The sequence below is a fragment of the Pongo pygmaeus genome, chromosome 8, assembly GCF_028885625.2.
Source record: "Pongo pygmaeus isolate AG05252 chromosome 8, NHGRI_mPonPyg2-v2.0_pri, whole genome shotgun sequence".
NCBI classification, from domain to species: domain Eukaryota; kingdom Metazoa; phylum Chordata; class Mammalia; order Primates; family Hominidae; genus Pongo; species Pongo pygmaeus.
Genome location: NC_072381.2, coordinates 101,135,616 through 101,158,744, shown reverse-complemented (window position 1 = coordinate 101,158,744; position 23,129 = coordinate 101,135,616). Strand labels below are relative to the sequence as shown.

At 40.5% G+C, this 23,129-nt stretch overlaps 1 protein-coding gene across 6 annotated transcripts in view; it reads right to left on the bottom strand.

The window, feature by feature from the left end:
• ENTPD1 (ectonucleoside triphosphate diphosphohydrolase 1) overlaps positions 1–23,129 on the bottom strand; it is a 127,296-nt gene that overhangs the window by 15,300 nt on the left and 88,867 nt on the right. For all 6 annotated transcript variants that reach the window (XR_008491990.2, XM_054436039.1, XM_054436040.2 and 3 more), the window contains 4 exons: positions 21,333–21,492; positions 20,373–20,612; positions 18,253–18,513; positions 1,390–1,503 (listed from right to left, as the gene is read on the bottom strand). Coding sequence is in view for 5 of the 6 variants with exons in the window: in XM_054436039.1 (XP_054292014.1) it covers positions 1,390–1,503; positions 18,253–18,513; positions 20,373–20,612; positions 21,333–21,492 (775 nt within the window). In the remaining variant the exon portion in view is untranslated. The remainder of the gene's footprint in view (positions 1–1,389; positions 1,504–18,252; positions 18,514–20,372; positions 20,613–21,332; positions 21,493–23,129) is intronic.

Sequence of the window (23,129 nt, the reverse complement as noted above, 5' to 3'; positions counted from 1 at the left end):
CCAGGCTGGAGTGCAGTGGCACAATCTCGGCTCACTGCAAGCTCCACCTCCCAGGTTCACGCCATTCTCCTGCCTCAGCCTCCTGAGTAGCTGGGACTACAGGTGCCTGCCACCACGCCTGGCTAATTTTTTTTGTATTTTTAGTAGAGATGGGGTTTCACCATGTTAGCCAGGATGAGAACTTTTAATCTAAACCAGAAGTAATTTTTTTTCAAAGAGCAGCCTAAATCTGCTTCCTCAGCAGCCACATGTAGGCCTGGTCTCAAATTGCCTCCACTCTAACATGCTTATCTTCCTCCACAGATCACCGCCAGATGCAAAAAACCACCGCTAAGCATTTTGTAAAGTGCTGAGACACATTTGAACAACTCTTGATGAAGGCCCTGACCACATTTCTTTCATGTTCTAGACAAAATACCTGGAGAGAATGGCAAGCTTCCAGGCTCTTGCTCAGCCTTTCTTCCCCCTCGTCAGCGCAGTCAGGGATAAGCATCTATTTTTAATTAATAGTATTTCTTAAGAATGAAAACACCATTCACTTTTGCAACTGTCAACTTAAGTACAGCTGCTGTTTTGAGCTATGTCTTTTATAATCAGAGTGGATTCCATACCTCCCATCCCTGGATTTTCATCTTGTGGCACTGGATGTTGAATGGCTCAGTGCCTCTGATAAGAAAAAAATTGTGCTTGAAGTTTATGAATAAGTAGGAGATATCTTGGACCTGGGAAATGGAGAGGATTTTACCGCAATCGTATCTGTGGCAGACTCTGCAGATTGCCTGTTTCTTGCTAACAGAACTCTGATTTGGGGACTGAAGGAGGAGAGTGGGCCACAATGTGCCCAGCTCGAGGCAGTGGCTCATGATAGGTCTAAGCTCTAAGCCGGTCACAAAATTCTGCACCTGGTTTTCCCAGTCAATCCTGGCCATTGAGATATAAGGGGAAGACTGCTGAGTCTGGGATAGCTTTTGCTTTCTTGTAAAAAGGAACAGATGTATCTGGTTCTACCCCTTTTCTGACATTTCTGAACATGGCTGTGATGCCTGAAGCCACAGCCACCATCTTGTGTCCATGAAGAAACAGGCACAACAGCAGAGCTGAAGAAGCAATGGCTGAGATAGAGCAGAGCTGCTGACCCCATGCCAGCAGCTGCCTACTGCCAGACTTTGTATTAGGTGAGAAAAATATAAGATCTTATTTAAGCCACTGGATGTCAAGTTATCAAGGAATGCTGATAAATTCATTCCTGAGTCCACCATCTGGTCTTCCCTAACACATTTGCTGGATCTTGGACAAACCAGCAGGAGTTTCAGAGCAGACTCACATCCTCTGCATCAGCGAGAGCACAGGGCACTCATGCTGTTAGAGCTGCTGTGCCTAGTCACTTACCTCCTCCCAAGGCTGAGAGCAGAACTTTTTCATCATCTCAGTCACCTTTTCCTGAGAGACTTTCTCTGATGTCAAGTTTAAAAACTTCATCACAAAGTAAAAAGCTGAAAATGCCTACAAGAGAAAATTGCAGTTTTAGGCTGTGTTCCACACAGAGGGATGCCAACTTGCTCTCCTAAAGGCCGCATCCCTTGTGCAGGTGCCTGGAAAGTTCTGCTGAGTAAATTAACACACAAAGTGATATTGCAGGCCCAAGAGCTGTTTCCTTCCTGAAAGAGGAGCCACTTTGCTGCTGACACACATTTCTAAGCCACCTGGCAGTTACTTTTCTCCATAATTGTAATAGAAGAGTCAGGGAGAGAGAAAAATGGGGAAAGAGAATAAGAAAAGAGAGAGAAAGAGGTTGCAAAAATCCCATTTAAAAATACTATGTACTACATATGAATGTTTAATAAATATAAAAAACTGGAAAATTCTATACAATACTATATTGAGTTATCTCTGAGTAGCAAAATTGGTTTTTTCCCCTTGTGCTTATTTTTTGCCTATTTTCTATAATGAATATGTACTGCTTTCCTTTAAAAAATCCATCTTTATTCAACAAATATTTATTACAGGTCTACTATGGTCTAGGTACTATTTTAGACACAACTGAAATTTTTTAAAAATCATTATCATCATCAAACATAAGAACTATAAAAAAAGTTAAAAGTTCAAATCAGTAAAACAAAAAAAATTCTATTAAAATGACCTCTAAATTCTACTACTTAGGGACAACTGCTATTAAATATAGTATATAGGCTTCTAGCATTTTTCTCATTCTATGATACATATATAATGTTTATTATACTTCATACCACCCTGTAACTGCCTTTTTTACTCTTTTAATAGAGCATAATTTAAAAGGGAAAAAAATAATTGAGCAGAGCTTTCTAGATGAGGCAATTCAAAACCCAACTCTAGTGCTTTTCCTCTTTCCTACCCAAAAAGGTGCCAGTTTTTAGGGGGAAATCATGTTGGATATTAAAGGAGCACATCATTTGTTCATTCAGCAAACACACTGAGCTCTGTTTGCTAGACACTGTGCTGAGTCATAGTTTACTGAGATTATTTGGGGGGGGCATAAAGTTTTCCCTGTGGCAAACACGGTTAGATTGGGGATTATAATTTGCCTTCTGTAAAATTACTTAACTAGAAGTGAAAGTAGAAAGAAAATGTGATTCCCAAAGTGTAATCGCGTAGGCAAAGAAACAGAGTTTTGGTAGGCAAAGAAACAGGAGGTAGGCAGAGATCCCACTGGGGGCTCACTGTGACTCAGAGATGAGGAAAAATATCCTCCACCAGGCAATTTCCTGCTGCAAACAGGCCGTATGCCTCAGTTCCAATTGACATAAACCCAATGCCAGCTTCTTAAAAGTTGCATTTTTCAATATTCTTATACATATATATCTAATAACATAAGTGTGAGCTATTAGTCCTTTTTAATAAATTTTCTTTTTTTTGGCTTGATTTTTTTTCTTCCACTTTCAGTCCCAACAGGAGTTCATACTAACAACTTAATATGAAGCCTTCCATTTTTCCCATGCTCCTATAATCATATACAAACACACACATATAAAGGGTTTGTTTTAGAAATGAAATTTTAAATAGATTCTTCATCTTGCTTTTCTTAACAATCCTTTATAGAAATCCCTCCAAGTCAGCTGGGGCCACTCTAATGGCCACATAAGAGTCTACAGTGTAGATGTATCTTAATTTATTCAACAACTCTCTACTGGTAGATATTCTCCTGATTTTCAGCAATTTCTCCTATAAGCAATGGTATAAATACACATAGCCTCTGAACTGGTATGCTCATTCCTCTAGGAAGTCGAGTTCTGCAGAAACTGGAGAGCCTCCATATGCCCTGAAATCAGGAATTCCAGTACTTCCATTATCATTGTATCCCAGGTGTAGAAAAAGATCGTGGTATGGTCCTATTTCTGCCCTCTTAACCTAAGCCACTGTCATCTCGTGTGGACACTGTAATGGCCTCTTAATTAGTCTCCACATTAGCTTTCTGGTTCTAGTCCAACCCATCCTACAAACAGCAGTCACAGGAATCTTTTAAAAACAAATCTGATCATATCACTCCCCTGCTTAAAACCTTTGGTGGCTCCTAATTATACTTAGAATAAAAATCAAATCCTACAAGGTCTCTGAAAACCAGGCATGTTCTAGCCCTGCCCCCATGCCCACATACCCAGCCACCCTGGCTTTCAATCCCTGCCAAGCCTTTCCTCCCCTAGAACCTGTACACTTGCTATTCCCTCTGCTGGAATTCCCTGGACTTCCACTTCCCCTCCTTAGAGGGGTCTCTAGGACCCTCTGTTATCTGCTCTCACAGGACTGTCTCTTTCTTCCCAGCAGTTACTTTTTTTTTTTTTTTTTTTTTGAGATGGAGTCTTGCTCTGTCGCCCAGGCTGGAGTGCAGTGGCGCGATCTCGGCTCACTGCAAGCTCCGCGTCCCGGTTCACGCCATTCTCCTACCTCAGCCTCCCGAGTAGCTGGGATTACAGGCGCCTGCCACCACACCCGGATAATTTGTATTTTTAGTAGAGACGGGGTTTCACCGCATTAGCCAGGATGGTCTCGATCTCCTAACCTCGTGATCCGCCCGCCTCGGCCTCCCAGAGTGCTGGGATTACAGGCATGAGCCACTGCGACCGGCCCCAGCAGTTCCTTTTGATTTGCAGCAGTTGGATTTGCCTTTGTTTGTGTTTCTGGTCTCATGTCTGCCTGCTTTCTAGAATGCCAGCTCTGTGATGGCAGGCATGGAATCTCCCTTGTTCTTGGTTGAATCTGCCCTCACTAACATGGCACTTGGCATATGTGAGTGCTCCGTAAATAAGTGGCAGAAAACTGCTCTCTCTCTAGTTCCTAAGGCACAACAATCTCTGTTAAATCTGGATAAATTTATATATGCTTGGATTCACATAGCTAATGCCTGGAAAAATTCTTCCTGTTTATTACAACTATTCCTCATTTTTCCTCTAGTGAACTGATGGTGGGGCGAGAGGGAGAGGAGACCTTTTAGTTTTTACTTTATGCTTTTTGTACAGTTTTTTTAATAATGAGCATGTAATAAAGCAATAATAAATATTTCCTTAAATTGTTACATTTCAAAAGACTTTCTGAAATTAGTCCTAGAGCTTTTTCTATTAGCAAAAGTCTCAATGAGGTAAGCATCTAGAAATTCTCTTGCTTTTGCTAAGTAGTGACATTTGCTTTATAAAGTAAGTACAAATTATAAAAAACAGATCAAGAAACAAAAAATTTCTGTGAGGTAGATTTAGCAACATATTGAGCCTTCAGTAGGATACATAGCGATCAATTTAGCAGGGCCTCCTGGTCCATGCCACCTCCAACCCCCCAAGACACTACATGCCATGGGCTCTTGAAAAATCTCCCATGACCTTCAGAAGCCTCCCTCTGGCATCTCAGAATCTTGCTCTTATTTATTTCTCAACACATGAAGTTTTCCTATTCATTTCTTTTCCTTCAAAATAGAAATGTCTTTAAAATGCTGACTTACTCAAAAGAAACATGTTTATTATATAGAATTTAAATAATATAAGTTAAAAATGGAAGTCTCTTCTTAATCTAACCATCCTCTAGAGATGTACACATTTTAACAATTTACTGTTTAATATCTATAGCAAATAGATATGTAATAGAAAATAGTGAATATATATTTATATAATTATATATATGTATGTGTATATATATAACTTAAATATGATACTAGACAAAATTTTTTATAATACTGCTTTGTTTTACTTAATACATCATGTGTCTTTGCTGAAAATGCCATGATTTCATTCCTTTTTATGGCTGAGTAGTATTCCATAGTGTGTGTACATACATTTATGTGTATATATATGTATATATACATACATATATATACATACAAAGAAAATGTGATACACACACACACACATATATATATATATACCACATTTTCTTTGTCCACTTGTTGATTGATGGGCATTTGGACTGGTTCCATATTTTTGCAGTTGTGAATTGTGTTGCCGTGAACATGTGTGTGCAAGTGTCTTTTTCATATAATGACTTATTTTCCTCTGGGTAGATATCCAGTAGTGGGATTGCTGGATCAAATAGTAGTTCTACTTTTAGTTCCTTAAGGAGTCTCTATACTGTTTTCCATAGTGGTTGTACTGGTTTACATTCCCACCAGCAGTGCAAAAGTGTTCCCTTTACACCACATCCATGCCAACATCTATTATTTTTTGATTTTTAAATTATGGCCATTCTTGCAGGAGAGTAAGGTAGTGTCTCACTGTGGTTTTAATTTGCATTTCCCTGATAATTAGTGATGTTGAGCATTTTTTCATGTTTGTTGGCCATTTGTATGTCTTCTTTTAAGAATGGTCTAGCAAAATGAATGAATTGAAGCGAGAAGAGAAGTTTAGAGAAAAAAGAATAAAAAGAAACGGACAAAGCCTCCAAGAAATATGGGACTATGTGAAGAGACCAAATCTATGTCTGATTGGTGTACCTGAAAGTGACGGGGAGAATGGAACCAAGTTGGAAAACACTCTGCAGGATATTATCCACGAGAACTTCCCCAATCTAGCAAGGCAGGCCAACATTCAAATTAAGGAAATACAGAGAACGCCACAAAGATACTCCTCGAGAAGAGCAACTCCAAGACACGTAATTGTCAGATTCACCAAAGTTGAAATGAAGGAAAAAATATTAAGGGCAGCCAGAGAGAAAGTTCGGGTTACCCACAAAGGGAAGCCCATCAGACTAACAGCAGATCTCTCGGCAGAAACTCTACAAGCCAGAAGAGAGTGGGGGCCAATATTCAACATTCTTAAAGAAAAGAATTTTCAACCCAGAATTTCATATCCAGCCAAACTGAGCTTCATAAGTGAAGGAGAAATAAAATACTTTACATACAAGAAAACGCTGAGAGATTTTGTCACCACCAGGCCTGCCCTAAAAGAGCTCCTGAAGGAAGCACTAAACATGGAAAGGAACAACCGGTACCAGCCACTACAAAAACATGCCAAATTGTAAAGACCATCAAGGCTAGGAAGAAACTGCATCAACTAACGAGCAAAATAACCAGCTAACATCATAATGACAGGATCAAATTCACACATAACAATATTAACCTTAAATGTAATGGACTAAATGCTCCAGTTAAAAGACACAGACTGGTAAATTGGATAAAGAGTCAAGACCCATCAGTGGGCTGTATTCAGGAAACCCATCTCAATGCAGAGACACACATAGGCTCAAAATAAAGGGATGGAAGAAGATCTACCAAGCAAATGGAAAACAAAAAAAGGCAGGGGTTGCAATCCTAGTCTCTGATAAAACAGACTTTAAACCAATAAAGATCAAAAGAGACAAAGAAGGCCATTACATAATGGTAAAGGGATCAATTCAACAAGAAGAGCTAACTATCCTAAATATATATGCACCCAATACAGGAGCACCCAGATTCATAAAGCAAGTCCTGAGTGACCTACATAGAGACTTAGACTCCCACACATTAATAATGGGAGACTTTAACACCCCACTGTCAACATTAGACAGATCAACGAGACAGAAAGTTAACAAGGATACCCAGGAATTGAACTCAGCTCTGCACCAAGCGGACCTAATAGATATCTACAGAACTCTCCACCCAAAACCAACAGAATATACATTATTTTCAGCACCACACCACACCTATTCCAAAATTGACCACATAGTTGGAAGTAAAGCGCTCCTCAGAAAATGTAAAAGAACAGAAATTGTAACAAACTGTCTCTCAGACCACAGTGCAATCAAACTAGAGCTCAGGATTAAGAAACTCACACAAAACCGCTCAACTACATGGAAACTGAACAACCTGCTCCTGAATGACTACTGGGTACATAACGAAATGAAGGCAGAAATAGAGATGTTCTTTGAAACCAACGAGAACAAAGACACAATGTACCAGAATCTCTGGGACACATTCAAAGCAGTGTGTAGAGGGAAATTTATAGCACTAAATGCCCACAAGAGAAAGCAGGAAAGATCTAAAATTGACACCCTAGCATCACAATTAAAAGCTAGAGAAGCAAGAGCAATCACATTCAAAAGCTAGCAGAAGGCAAGAAATAACTAAGATCAGAGCAGAACTGAAGGAAATAGAGACTCAAAAAACCCTTCAACAAATCAAGGAATCCAGGAGCTCGTATTTTGAAAGGATCAACAAAATTGATAGACTGCTAGCAAGACCAATAAAGAAGAAAACAAAGAAGAATCAAATAGATGCAATAAAAAACGATAAAGGGGATATCACCACTGATCCCACAGAAATACAAACTACCATCAGAGAATACTATAAACACCTCTACTTAAATAAACTAGAAAATCTAGAAGAAATGGATAAATTCCTCGACAAATACACCCTCCCAAGACTAAACCAGGAAGAAGTTGAATCTCTGAATAGACCAATAACAGGCTCTGAAATTGAGGCAATAATTAATAGCTTACCAACCAAAAAAAGTCCAGGACCAGATGGATTCACAGCCGAATTCTACCAGATACAAGGAGGAGCTGGTACCATTCCTTCTGAAACTATTCCCATCCATAGAAAAAGAGGGAATCCACCCTAACTCATTTTATGAGGCCAGCATCATCCTGATACCAAAGCCTGGCAGAGACACAACCAAAAAAGAGAATTTTAGACCAATATCCTTGATGAACATTGATGCAAAAATCCTCAATAAAATACTGGCAAATTGAATCCAGCAGCACATCAAAAAGCTTATCCACCATGATCAAGTGGGCTTCATCCCTGGGATTCAAGGCTGGTTCAACATACGAAAATCAATAAATGTAATCCAGCATATAAACAGAACCAAAGACAAAAACCACATGCTTATCTCAATAGATGCAGAAAAGGCCTTTGACAAAATTCAACAACCCTTCATGCTAAAAACTCTCAATAAATTAGGTATTGATGGGACGTATCTCAAAATAATAAGAGCTCTCTATGACAAACCCACAGCCAATATCATGCTGAATGGACAAAAACTGGAAGCATTCCCTTTGAAAACTGGCACGAGACAGGGATGCCCTCCCTCACCACTCCTATTCAACATAGTGTTGGAAGTTCTGGCCAGGGAAATCAGGCAGGAGAAGGAAATAAAGGGCATTCAATTAGGAAAAGAGGAAGTCAAATTGTCCCTGTTTGCAGATGACATGATTGTATATCTAGAAAACCCCATCATCTCAGCCCAAAACCTCCTTAAGCTGATAAGCAACTTCAGCAAAGTCTCAGAATACAAAATCAATGTGCAAAAACCACAAGCATTCTTATACAATAACAGACAAATAGAGAGCCAAATCATGAGTGAACTCCCATTCACAATTGCTTCAAACAGAATAAAATACCTAGGAATCCAACTTACAAGGGACGTGAAGGACCTCTTCAAGGAGAACTACAAACCACTGCTCAATGAAATAAAAGAGGATACAAACAAATGGAAGAACATTCCATGCTCATGGGTAGGAAGAATCAATGTCGTGAAAAATGGCCATACTGCCCAAGGTAATTTATAGATTCAATGCCATCCCCATCAAGCTACCAATGACTTTCTTCACAGAATTGGAAAAAACTACTTTTAAGTTCATATGGAACCAAAAAAGAGCCCACATTGCCAAGTCAATCCTAAGCAAAAAGAACAAAGCTGAAGGCATCACACTACCTGACTTCAAACTACACTACAAGGCTACAGTAACCAAAACAGCATGGTACTGGTACCAAAACAGAGATCTAGACCAATGGAACAGAACAGAGCCCTCAGAAATAATGCTGCATATCTACAACTATCTGATCTTTGACAAACCTGAGAAAAACAAGAAATGGGGAAAGGATTCCCTGTTTAATAAATGGTGCTGGGAAAACTGGTTAGCCATATGTAGAAAGCTGAAACTGGATCCCTTCCTTACACCTTACACAAAAATTAATTCAAGATGGATTAAAGACTTACATGTTAGACCTAAAACCATAAAAACCCTAGAAGAAAACCTAGGCAATACCATTCAGGACATAGGCATGGGCAAGGACTTCATGTCTAAAACACCAAAAGCAATGGCAACAAAAGCCAAAATTGACAAATGGGATCTAATTAAACTAAAGAGCTTCTGCACAGCAAAAGAAACTACCATGAGAGTGAACAGGCAACCTACAGAATGGGAGAAAATTTTTGCAACCTACTCATCTGACAAAGGGCTAATATCCAGAATCTACAATGAACTCAAACAAATTTACAAGAAAAAAACAAACAACCCCATCAAAAAGTGGGCGAAGGACATGAACAGACACTTCTCAAAAGAAGACATTTATGCAGCCAAAAAACACATGAAAAAATGCTCACCATCACTGGCCATCAGAGAAATTCAAATCAAAACCACAATGAGATGCCATCTCACACCAGTTAGAATGGTGATCATTAAAAAGTCAGGAAACAACAGGTGCTGGAGAGGATGTGGAGAAATAGGAACACTTTTACACTGTTGATGGGACTGTAAACTAGTTCAACCATTGTGGAAGTCAGTGTGGCGATTCCTCAGGGATCTAGAACTAAAAATACCATTTGTCCCAGCCATCCCATTACTGGGTATCTACCCAAAGGATTATAAAGCATGCTGCTATAAAGACACATGCACACATATGTTTATTGCGGCACTATTCACAATAGCAAAGACTTGGAACCAACCCAAATGTCCATCAATGATAGACTGGATTAAGAAAATGTGGTACATAGACACCATGGAATACTATGCAGCCATAAAAAATGATGAGTTCATGTCCTTTGTAGGGACATGGATGAAATTGGAAATCATCATTCTCAGTAAACTATCACAAGAACAAAAAACCAAACACCGCATATTCTCACTCATAGGTGGGAACTGAACAATGAGAACACATGGACACAGGAAGGGGAACATCATACTCTGGGGACTGTTGTGGGGTAGGGGGAGGGGGGAGGGATAGCATTGGGAGATATACCTAATGCTAGATGACGAGTTAGTGGGTGCAGCGCACCAGCATGGCACATGTATACATATGTAACTAACCTGCACATTGTGCACATGTACCCTAAAACCTGAAGTATAATAATAATTAATTAATTAATTAATTAATTAAAAAAAAGACACATGCACACCTATGTTTATTGCAGCAGTATTTACAATAGCAAAGACTTGGAACCAACCCAAGTGCCCATCAGTGATAGACTGGATAAATAAAATGTGGCACATATACACCATGGAATACTATGCAGCCATAAAAAAAGAATGAGTTCATGTCCTTTGCAGGGACATGGATGAAGCTGGAAGCCATCATTCTCAGCAAACTAACACAGAACAGAAAACCAAACACTGCATGTTCTCACTCATAAGTAGGAGTTGAACAATGAGAACACATGGACACAGGGAGGGGAACATCACACACTGGCGCCTGTCAGGGGGTTGGGGACTAGGGGAAGGAGAGCATTAGGACAAATTCCTAATGTATGCGGAGTGTAAAACCTAGTAGACAGGTTGATAGGTGCAGCAAACCACCATGGCACATGTATGCCTATGTAACAAACCTGCACGTTCTGCACATGTATCCAAGGACTTAAAATAAAAATAAAAATTAAAAAAAGAATGGTCTAGAATGCTTCCATTTTTAATCCCAAGAATTATACTGAAGAACAAAAACTATCTTCTTTTAATACCCCAGGAAAATACATTGCTCAAGATCAGATGGTTCAAGGTCACATCACCAAGTTCCTTCCTGTGACCGAGGTGGATGACTCTTTTTAAAAGTCTAGTCTTTAGGAATCATCCTGTTCCTGTTTTTAGGGTAAGGTTTTAGGGAATCAATCCCACAGGTGTTCTTTTGCCAGAATGGACCCAAAGCCAACTCTTGAGGGAAATACTGACTCAGCTCTACGAATTCCCGAGTTTGCCTTTAGATGTCAATGAGATGCTCCACCACTGAAGTCAAAATCTGTGATCTGCTCCTTAATGTCCATACTAGAAGTCACCCTTACTTGATAATCCTTACTTGATTGGTATCTATAACCCATGGGTACATATTAGGTTCATGCAAAAGGAACCATGGTTTTTGCATTGTTGGAATTTGCCCTGTGATGCTGGAATACATTCTTAAATAAAGTGGTTATGTTATACATCATTTTAATGGGCATCTCTTGCTTTATGCTTTTTTGCTAATGAGTTATTATTTGCTGTTTATTTTAGATTATGGAAATAATGTTAGGCAAAAAGAAAATCTGAGCGATTTTCTAATTCGAGTTCAAAATGGGTTGTAAAGTAGCAGACAACTCACAACATCAACAATGCATTTGGCCCAGGAACGGCTAACAAATGTACAGTGCAGTGGTGGTTCAAGAAGTTTTGCAAAGAAGACAAGAGCCTTGAAGATGAGGCACATAGAGGCTGGCCATCGGAAGTTGACAATAACCAACTGGGAGCAATCATCAAAGCTGATCCTCTTACAACTACACGAGAAGTTTCTGAAGAACTCAAAGTCGACCATTCTACAGTTGTTCGGCATTTGAAGCAAATTGGAAAGGTGAAACAGCTTGATGAATGGGTGCCTCATGAGCTGACCAAAAAAAAAAATCGTTGTTTTGAAGTGTCATCTTCTCTTATTGCATGCAACAATGAACCATTTCTCAATTGGATTGTGACGTACAATGAAAAGTGGATTTTATACAACAACTGGTGATGACCAGCTCAGTGGCTGGGCCGAGAAGATGCTGCAAACTACATCCCAAAGGCAAACTTGTACCAAAAAAACGGTCATGGTCACTGTTTGGTGGTCTGCTGCCAGTGTGATCCACTACAGCTTTCTGAATCCCAGCAAAACCATTATATCTGAGAAGTATGCTCAGCAAATCGATGAGATGCAACAAAAACTGCAACACACCTGCAGCCGGCACTGGTCAACAGAAAGAGCCCAATTCTTCTCCATGACAATGCCCTACAACGCATCACACAACCAGTGCTTCAAAAGTTGAACGGATTGAGCTATGAAGTTTTGCTTCATCCACCACATTCACCTGACCGCTCTCCAAACGCCTACCACTTCTTCAGGCATCTCGGCAACTTTTTGCAAGGAAAACACTTCTGCAACCAGCAGGATGTGCAGAAAATGCTCTCCAAGAGTTCATCAAATCCCAAAGCACAGATTTTCATGCTACAGGAATAAATAAACTTATTTCTCGTTGGCAAAAATGTGTTGATTGTAGTGGTTCCCATTATGATTAATAAAGATGTGTTTCAGCCTAGTTATAATGATTTAAAATTCATGGTCTGCAAAGAATAAAATACCTAGGAATCCAACTTACAAGGGATGTGAAGGACCTCTTCAAGGAGAACTACAAACCACTGCTCAATGAAATAAAAGAGGACACAAACAAATGGAAGAACATTCCGTGCTCGCGGATAGGAAGAATCAATGTCATGAAAATGGCCATACTGCCCAAGGTAATTTATAGATTCAATACCATTCCCATCAAGCTACCAATGACTTTCTTCACAGAATTGGAAAAAACTACTTTTAAGTTCATATGGAACCAAAAAAGGGCCTGCATTGCCAAGACAATCCTAAGCAAAAAGAACAAAGCTGGAAGCATCACACTACCTGACTTCAAACTATACTACAAGGCTATAGTAAGCAAAACAGCATGGTACTGGTACCAAAACAGAGATATAGACCAATGGAACAGAACAGAGCCCTCAGAAATAATACCACACATCTACAACCATCTGATCTTTGACAAATCTGACAAAAACAAGAAATGGGGAAAGGATTCCCTGTTTAATAAATGGTGCTGGAAAACTGGCTAGCCATATGTAGAAAGCTGAAACTGGTTCCCTTCCTTACACCTTACACAAAAATTAATTCAAGATGGATTAAAGACTTAAATGTTAGACCTAAAACCATAAAAACCCTAGAAGAAAACCTAGGCAATACCATTCAGGACATAGACATGGGCAAGGACTTCATGTCTAATACACCAAAAGCAATGGCAACAAAAACCAAAATTGACAAATGGGATCTAATTAAACTAAAGAGCTTCTGCACAGCAAAAGAAACTACCATCAGAGTGAACAGGCAACCTACAGAATGGGAGAAAATTTTTGCAATCTACTCATCTGACAAAGGGCTAATATCCAGAATCTACAATGAACTCAAACAAATTTACAAGAAAAAAACAAACAACCCCATCAAAAAGTGGGCAAAGGACATGAACAGACACTTCTCAAAAGAAGACATTTTTGCAGCCAACAGACACATGAAAAAATGCTCATCATCACTGGCCATCAGAGAAATTCAAATCAAAACCACAATGAGATACCATCTCACACCAGTTAGAATGGCAATCATTAAAAAGTCAGGAAACAACAGGTGCTGGAGAGGATGTGGAGAAATAGGAATACTTTTACACTGTTGGTGGGACTGTAAACTAGTTCAACCATTGTGGAAGACAGTGTGGCGATTCCTCAAGGATCTGGAACAGAAATACCATTTGTTCCAGCCATCCCATTACTGGGTATCTACCCAAAGGATTATAAAGCATGCTGCTATAAAGACACATGCACACGTATGTTTATTGCGGCACTATTCACAATAGCAAAGACTTGGAACCAACCCAAATGTCCATCAGTGATAGACTGGATTAAGAAAATGTGGCACATAGACACCACGGAATACTATGCAGCCATAAAAAAGGATGTGTTCATGTCCTTTGCAAGGACATGGATGAAGCTGGAAACCATCACTCTCAGGAAACTATCACAAGGACAAAAAACCAAACACCGCATGTTCTCACTCATAGGTGGGAATTGAACAATGAGAACACTTGGACACAGGAAGGGGAACATCACACACCAGGGCCTGTCATGCATGGTGGGGGGAGAGGGGAGGGATAGCATTAGGAGATATACCTAATGTAAATGACGAGTTAATGGGTGCAGCACACCAACATGGCACATGTATACATATTTAACAAACCTGCGTGTTGTGCACATGTACCCTAGAACTTAAAGTATAATAAAAGATAAATGATCATCCAACCTAGATTAATGTATTGTTAAGTTTTTGGGAATTTTATTGGTGTTATTTTCTCTGCTTTGTTGAACTTGTGAATATTTATATATTTAGTACTTTTCAAAAAAATAAAGAAATAAAATAAAATTCATGGTCTGAAACCACAATTACTTTTGCACCAACATAAATATAAATATAAATATAAATAAATATAAATATAAATATACACTCACATTTATGTATACATATGTAAACAAATATGTTTTTAATGTTCTTTAATTCCAGTTTCCTATTGAACTTGTTTCTTCTCTTATTTATATAAACAGCACAATGTGGTCTTTAAAAATAATTTCTAAATTACCTCATAAGTAATTCCCTACAGATGTTCCCTCTTTCTTGTTAGTGTTTCTAATTTGCCCACAACATTGGATTCTGTTTAGCAACCAAGGCTACAGTGTAGCCAGACTGACTAAAGCAATGACAATTTTTAATACCATATTTACCGACTAAGAATCAGATCATCTGTGCTGAATGCAACTGTGGCAAAAATTCTCTCCCCAACAAATTCTCTGTGGCTTGAGAACATCCAGGCTAACTAGTTCTGGAAAGAATGGGAATGAAACTGGATTTCTGTGTTGCACATAGTTAATGCTTCAAGAGGCAGGACTCGATAACAGGAACTCCCTGCAGGAAGGACAGCATAGAATGAAGACTGCTAGGATAAAGACCTAACCTTTTTAAGGGTGGTGGCTGGGGTATGCCCGCTTTTTGTTATTTACAGTGGTGTGCTGGAGCTGACTCTTTCTTATGTAGTCACAAGAGCTGATTCTTAAAATTTCCAGATTTTTGTGAGCCAGTTGACATGTTGATAGCTTGAAATAGGCTGTTGTAGAACTACTTACACCATGGAAACTGGTAAGTGCTGCAAATCAGCTCCCCATACCCCGAGAGGTGGTTGTTAGACATTTCCCAGACCATCACTGCTTGTCTGGCTCACAACTATCAGTGAGGTAGATATTACTGTCCCCATTGTACAGATGAGGAAACAGACCAAAAAAACCTTAGGTTTTAGGGATACATTACAGAGGGCATAAAACAAAACAAAACAAAAAACATCAAAAATCTGAAGCAGAAGGAAACTGCCAGTGCAGAAATCAGGACAGGACAGTCCTGACCCTGAGGGCTGTATCTAGAGGAGAAAGATCCTGCATAGAGGCAGGCAATGCGATAGTCTCAGGAACTGCCAAACTGAGGTTCAGAAGGCTGGGAGAACAATCTCAATGAGGAACTAAGGGATCAAACAGAAAAGCTTCCAGGGGGAGTTCAAGACTCCTCCACCCTTTTCCAGCTCCTATCTCTCCCTGCTTTGGTTGGATGAATCACATTCAAAGGCAAGAAATTCCAGTCCCCTAAGGAGGAAAGTTTTGCTCAAGCTTGAAGGCAGGAATTGGCCCTGTTTCCCAGGAAGTGAAACTTTCTGAGAAGTTACAAACTCAAGACACAAGGGTATGTTGATTGACTTTAGATTTACATCCTCGCAGTGACTGGAATGAAAAAGGCCCTTGGCCAAGGTGGCACCCTCCTTCCTCTTCAAGGAGTTCAATCTAAGGCAAGGGCCCTGGCCCAAAAAAGGTCCAAGGTGAAGAACCAGTGCCAGCTCAGCCACAGGGCATTCAAGTGAGGTTCAGTTTCTTTTGAATTTGGGTTTGCAGCCAACTAATAACCAAATATTACTCTGCCAGTCATTGTCTTGTCATGTATTTCCCTCAGGAACCTTCAGGGGAGGGGAGACTGTGGTTTGGACCATGGTTAAGGTAAGTCTGGATCTATGGCATTACCTATTGTTTTCTCAGAGACCAAGAAAGTGAAGAGCTCATACAGTTCATAAGAAGCCAGAAGTAGAATCAGATCTGATTACAACAGTGCCTATGTTCTCTTCTAGAGCTTTGTCTTGGGCCAGGCCAGGTGACCTTAGGAGAAACTCTCTTGCTGGGGTCCTGGAGGGGAGGAGCTGAACCTCCCTTCTCACGTGCTGATCTGTTTTCTGAAAAGGGAGAAAGCATGAAGGCAGGCAAAAGCCTTGTTTCTTTGAATATCTTGAATGAATAAATGAGATAATATACATATAGTGCTTAGTCAATAATTGGCATTTGACAGATGGTAGCTAATTTTTCAATATGCTACTAAACTATGATTATAATAATGCTCAGCCTCTGGGACCAAAATATGAAATTTGAAGACTGAGTCAATTAAGAGCCATCTCTTCTGCCTCTGCTCAAATATTTTATCTTACTCTGGAGTTATTAAGAAAATAAGGAATTTGGAGCTAGGATTCAAATAATCCCCCAACTCTTCAAAACATAATGACAATGATGTTATCTTCAATGTTTCTTTGGGATTTCCTGAGTTTCTACTTCCTAAATGTCTTTATAGAGGAAAACCCTCAGCCGTGTCATCTAACTGCTGCTCCTCCTCCTTCTGACATTTGATAAGCCACCTATGGCAGACTGTAACAGGTACATACCCCATAGCTAGCCCCCTTCTTCCTCGCTTATGAAGTCCTGATTTTACCCAAGTAGAGGAAAGCAATGTGCTCAAAAATGACTCCTCAGGTGATAAACAATAATTAGTCTAAACTAACCATATTAATCCATTTCTCTTTATCACAGATTGGTTTAGAGTATATATTTCACCAAGTTCTGGCCAGCAGGATCTGAAAAGATGTCAGTCGGCACTTCTGCAAAATGTGTGTGCAAGAGATGTGTGCAAGGAAAACCTTAAACGTCTTTCCTGCTTTGGCTTTGCATGTGAAAGAAAATATGATGCTTGGATGTCTGATTCCAAAATGGCAGCATGGAAGAAAGCTGGCTTCATTTTCCCCAACCACAGACAACCAGAAACAAATGTACAGCACTGAGATTATCACCAGCAATATCCCAGAAATCAAATATGAAGATGAGACAGTTCCTGGGGCCACAAAGAAGTGAAAAACTCCAAGCAGACGGGAAGATAATCAAACTTCCACATCCATGTCACCTCTCCCCCGATTCTGCCTGACACCAAGCTTGTGGAAAATTTCCCCCAAACTCACAATTTCTACACTGGAAAAAGTGAGATCAAGGTAGACAATCAGCTTCCCCACCATCCTGGGTTCCCTAGCAGGAAACCTGTCCTTGTCTTAACCCACAGTAAGCATCATGACATCCTGAAGGGAGATGTCCCTGGGGACAGGCAGAGACAAGGAAGAGGCAGATTTAGCATCCCCAGCCCTGGGAACTCTGCTCTGTCACTTGGCCAAAGGAGATGCCAAATCAGAGTGGCTGTTCTGTGGCTGTAGGAGGTCTGTCCCACAAGGTCCCCTGGGCATAACCCCCTAATCAGTTTTCCCACACTGCTGGGGCTAACCTCTTTGGGACCTCCCCTATTCCGGAAAGGCAGTACTCCTATTGTTGACTAGAATGGAGATGAACCTGGGCTTAAGGTGCTGCCTAGAGCCAAAAAGGAGGCAGCAACCTAGTGATATGGTGCTTGGAGCAGTAACATACCTTAGCACAAAAAGATCACAAAGATAGTGGAAAAAACTGATCCCAAGTTCTGACATAGTTGAGCTAAAGAACCAACCCCTAATCATCTACCTCAAGACATTAAGAGAAAAATACATCCTATTATTTAAATCTTTTGTAGGCACATATTCTATAACTTGTAAACAAGACATCCTATACCTCATCATTTCACAAACTTACCCCAAAATCCCCTTGGGGTGGTGGCAAGAAAATCCCATTGAAGGCACACTGGGAGTAAGGGCAGTAACTGGTGTTGAAGAGCTCCAGGATGCTTTGATGGCATTGTTGATAGTTTCCAATACCCTGGATTTCAAACTGCTGGAATGGAAGAGTCATCTCAAATCTCTTGGTGCAGGGGGTCTTGTAAAGGTCACTTACGTTCACTACCTTCTTATATCCAGGATGAAAGCATGGGTCCCTGAGAATTTCGTTACTTGCAACCTGAATGGAAAAATCACTTGAAAGCATCATGTGTGAACGCTTTGGATACAAAAGACACAGTCTGACTTAATCAATATGTAGGCACTGTACAACATCCCACCACTTGGTATTGGCATCAATATGTCCTGCCCTGTCTTTTTACCCTTAGGAATAAATATGAAAAATTGATTTGTGTAACAGGCACCAGAAGTGGTATCAGATATAAATGTATTTGGCTAGTCAAAGAATGCTGATGTAGTTAAAATTGGGCCCAGAAATGCCATTAGTTTGAAATGTCCCTGAGTGCTTAGTCCTAATCATCTAGGTCAGGAGCAAATTCACAAGGAAACTCTCAAGGTTGTCAAAAATTCGGGCCTGGGGGTAGTTCTCCAGGAGCCTACATAATTTAAAAATTATTAAAAAAAATTTTTTTCTTCTTCAAGCATTCTCCTATCCAAGAAAAATAATTTTTTTTTTTTTTTGAGATGGAGTCTTGCTCTGTCGCCCAGGCTGGAGTGCAATGGCGCAATCTCAGCTCACTGCAACCTCAGTCTCCCAGGTTCAAGCGATTCTCCTGCCTCAGACTTCTTAGTAGCTGGGATTACAGGTGTGTGCCACCACACCCAGCTAATTTTTTGTATTTTTAGTAGAGACGGGATGTCACCATGTTGGTCAGGCTGATCTCGAACTCCGGACCTCAAGTGATCCACCCGCCTCAGCCTCCCAAAGTGCTGGGATTACAGGCGTGAGCCACCGCACCTGGCCCAATAAAAATAATTTGTAACCCACAACCTACTAGGGAAGAAAGGAGGCTGCTGTGGATAAGAAGCTTAGTGGAGCTTTGAGGCTCAGTGGATGTCTCTCAGCGCCTCCTACTCCCAGGACCATCTTATTGGTAGTGGTTTTGAAAACCAGAGAGAATGCTTTGGAGGAGAGCAGAGAACTGGTTATCCTTTCAGTGGAGACAGGGAACAGCTGGATGTGACATCCTGGCTTTGTGTTTACTTGTCAGGGTGTGCCTGGTACTCACATGATGTTGAGTATGTTTAACTTTTGTTTTCTTTTTCTTTTCTTTTTTTTTTTTTTTTTTTTTTTTTTTTGAGACAGAGTCTCGCTCTGTGGCCCAGGCTGGAGTGCAGTGGCACAATCTCGGCTCACTGCAACCTCCACCTCCCAGTTCAAGTGATTCTCCTTTCTCAGCCTCCCAAGTAGCTGGGATTACAGGTATGTGCCACCATGCCTGGCTAATATTTTTTTTCTTTTTTTTGTATTTTTAGTAGAGATGGGGTTTCACCATGTTGGCCAGGCTGGTCTCCAACTCCTGACCTGAAGTGATCCACCCACCTCATCCTCCCAAAGTGTGTTTAACTTTTCTTGTCTTTGAAATGCAGAAAGCATCTGGGGGAGATGACAAGATTTGAAGTGTCAATTGATATATTTTGTGTTTTTCCTGAAGTGTTTTTTTTTTCCTTCTCCTCTCCAGGTCATTTCTAACAACTCTGTTTTTTTTGTAGTTTGTAGGAAAGGGAGCTTTAAAAAGTGGTCTAACAGAGCTTATAAATTACAATTCCCCCTCCAACAAACAATATTCTACCACATAATTTTCATTATCAACCCCACGAGGGTGAGAAATTATTTCCTGAGAGAAGATCTCAGTTGTGTCTGTGGAGATAACACAGTAAACAAACATGGGAGGGGATGTCTGACTGAAACAATTTATAGGAGTCAACCAGATGTAGTTCAATATCCTGCCTAAAAAGGTTTGGAAAGTACAATAACCAAGTTCAGACAAACTACTGAATTTGAAGGAGAAAACAACAGGATGTGGGGGCTGGAGGTGCAGATATGAAGAGGGCAGGTCTGGATTGAGTTATACTTGCCTGAATGTCCTTGGCCAGTTTCTGCCAGAGTGCCTGATCCTTCCCATAGCACAAGAAGCTATGTGTGTAGACATTGTAGTCCTTGCCATAGAGGCGAAATTGCAGAGCATTATCTGGGGACTCGATAGTCTGGTTTTGGGGTACAAAAGTGATTTGTGTAGAGGCTCCCCCAAGGTCCAAAGCTCCAAAGGTTTCCTGATTATTGGTTTCATATGGAACTATGCTGAACCACCTTGTTTTCTGAAAGACAGTACAGTTACCAGTGCTAGAAGTCTCTGGACACCTGCTTTTCATACCATCTATTGGAGTCAGGGATTTCCTAAGGCAAAGAAACAGGGGCATAAAGGTGAGGCAAAGCTCACTAGAGGCTCCTGATCTACAACAGATTATCAGCAAGAAAAAAGGGGCTTAAAAGACATAGCTCAGCCTGCCGGACATAGAAGCAGTGTAACTAGTATTTAAAAACAAGAGGTCTGAGGCCAGACACATTCAAGTTCAAATTCTCACTCAGTCGCTTGTTAGCTGTACAGCCATGGGCAGAATAATTACCCTCTCTAGGCATCGATATGGGGCTCTAAAATGGGATGATGTAGTACCTCATACTGTTGTTCTAAGGATGAAATCAGAGAAAACATGAAAAAGTGCTGAGCACAGCATGAGACACATAGCAGAAGGCAAATGTTAGCTATTCTAATTTTTAATGATAAATTTTTAATTTCCTTTATGCCTCCCTAAGGTAAAGACATGTCCTTATTCTCCCAATAGTAGAAGGTCTTGTAAGAGAATTATACCTCTGGTGACCCTTACAAATGTGAGAGTAAATTCATTCATCCACCCATCCATCCATCCATCCTTCATTCATTCATTCACTCATTCTGGCTAGCGACCCAAGTACTGCCTGAGATAGCAATGGCATTGGCCTCCAGAGAGCCACCTCCATGGATGCTGTGAGATATTCACCTGACTGAATTTGCCCAGCAGATAGTTGATAGTAATCCAGCCATAGGCACCTTCCTCTTGGCCAGTAATGATCCTGGCACCCTGGAAGTCAAAGGGGTAGTTGCTGAGGCTCCTCTCCACCACATCCAGAACCCTGTCTGCCAACTCTTCACTTTCCATCCTGTACAAAGGAAGAGCTGAGGTTATCATTTTTGTTTTAATAATTACATTACCCATTTCAGCTACAGCATCCACACAGTGCTACTAAGAAGTGAACCATAATACCCTGGAATAAATGGAGAGATGGGAATCTTCGCACATAGCTGTCCAAGGAACCCTTCTTTTGGATGAGGCGGAATTAATCTTTTGTTCATCTCTCTCCAAATCCACATCCTTCCAATCCTTTCATAGGTTGGTTTTCCTTAAAATACCATTTTTGTTCTGAAGTTGCCTGGCTCAAAAAGTTATCAAAGGCTCTTAAAATTACTGTGGTGGTGATAGCTCGGTATGGTTTGATGACCATACCTGAAGCTGATGTGTGCTATATTAACCACTGTGGGTGGTTCCTAGCTGGTTACATGGCCAGACTCTGCTCCAGGTTTTTAATTAGGGTTCTAGTAGAAACCAGGTGGCAAATGACCTGGAATAGACATCCAATCTCCTCTGCTGCCAGAGTGGGAAAGATCTTCCTCATATTACAGCTCAGTTCTTGGGTCTGTTTGAAACCTTGAGACCTAAAGAAGGAATCTTCCAGGGTTGTCTTAATGAAGATGGGATGCAATTGCTTCCAAGATCTAGGCTACGCAACACTGGGAGTCTCTGAGCGAGAGGATGCTACCTTCTAGCTGGCATTAGGCCCCTGCCATCTCTCATCTAAATGGCTTCCACACCTACTAACTGCCTTCCTTTTATCCCCAGCTTTTCTCCCCTCCAATCCATCTTCTCTACCAGTGTCACCAGTTGTGTAGCATTCTTTAATGGCTTCCTACTATCTCTAAGATAAACTCCAAACTTCCTAGCATGGCCCATAGGGCACTTTGTGACCTAGACCCTTCCTTTTCAGAATCCCACTCAGAATCCTGGCTCCACCACTTCCCAGGTGTGTGACCTTGGGTGAGTTACTTAATATTTGTAAGCCACAGCTTCCTTATCTTGTTAATAATAGTTAATTTCATAGAGTTGTTATGACGGTTCAGTTAAGTGCTTAGCGCAGTGCTAAGAACATAGGAAGGGCTCAATAAATATGAGCTGCTACTATTATTATCATTATTATTTTACACTACTCACCTATCTTCTATCTATGCAGAACTACTTACAGTCCTCTGAATATGCCTCTGACAACACTTCCCTACCTTTGCACATCCAGTAGACCACAAGCTCCATGAAGTCAGAGACTTTGTCCTATTCACTGTTGTATCCTCAGTACTTACAAGAGTGCCTGACATATAATAGGTGCTGAATAAACATCAGTTACTGAATGCATGCTGTCTGCTCTGCTGATAAAGCTGTTCCCCAATCCTCCAACTCATTTTTCATGATTCAGTTCAGGCATCCCTTCCTCTAAGTCTTCCTGACCTCCTCTCACCCTGGGCAGGGCCAAATGTGCTCCCATAGCAGCTCTGAGTACTCCTCTACTAAAACACTGATCACCCTGCATTGAAACATTTCCTTGAGGGTTGAGTTTTCATATTCTGGATAGAGCAGGCACTACGTGCTGAATGAATGAACAAGTGAACAAATAATTCACACAGGTATCAAGTGATATAAAGATGTGCTAGTTGTGAATATTTATGACCTGGGATGTCTATGAGTCTCCTC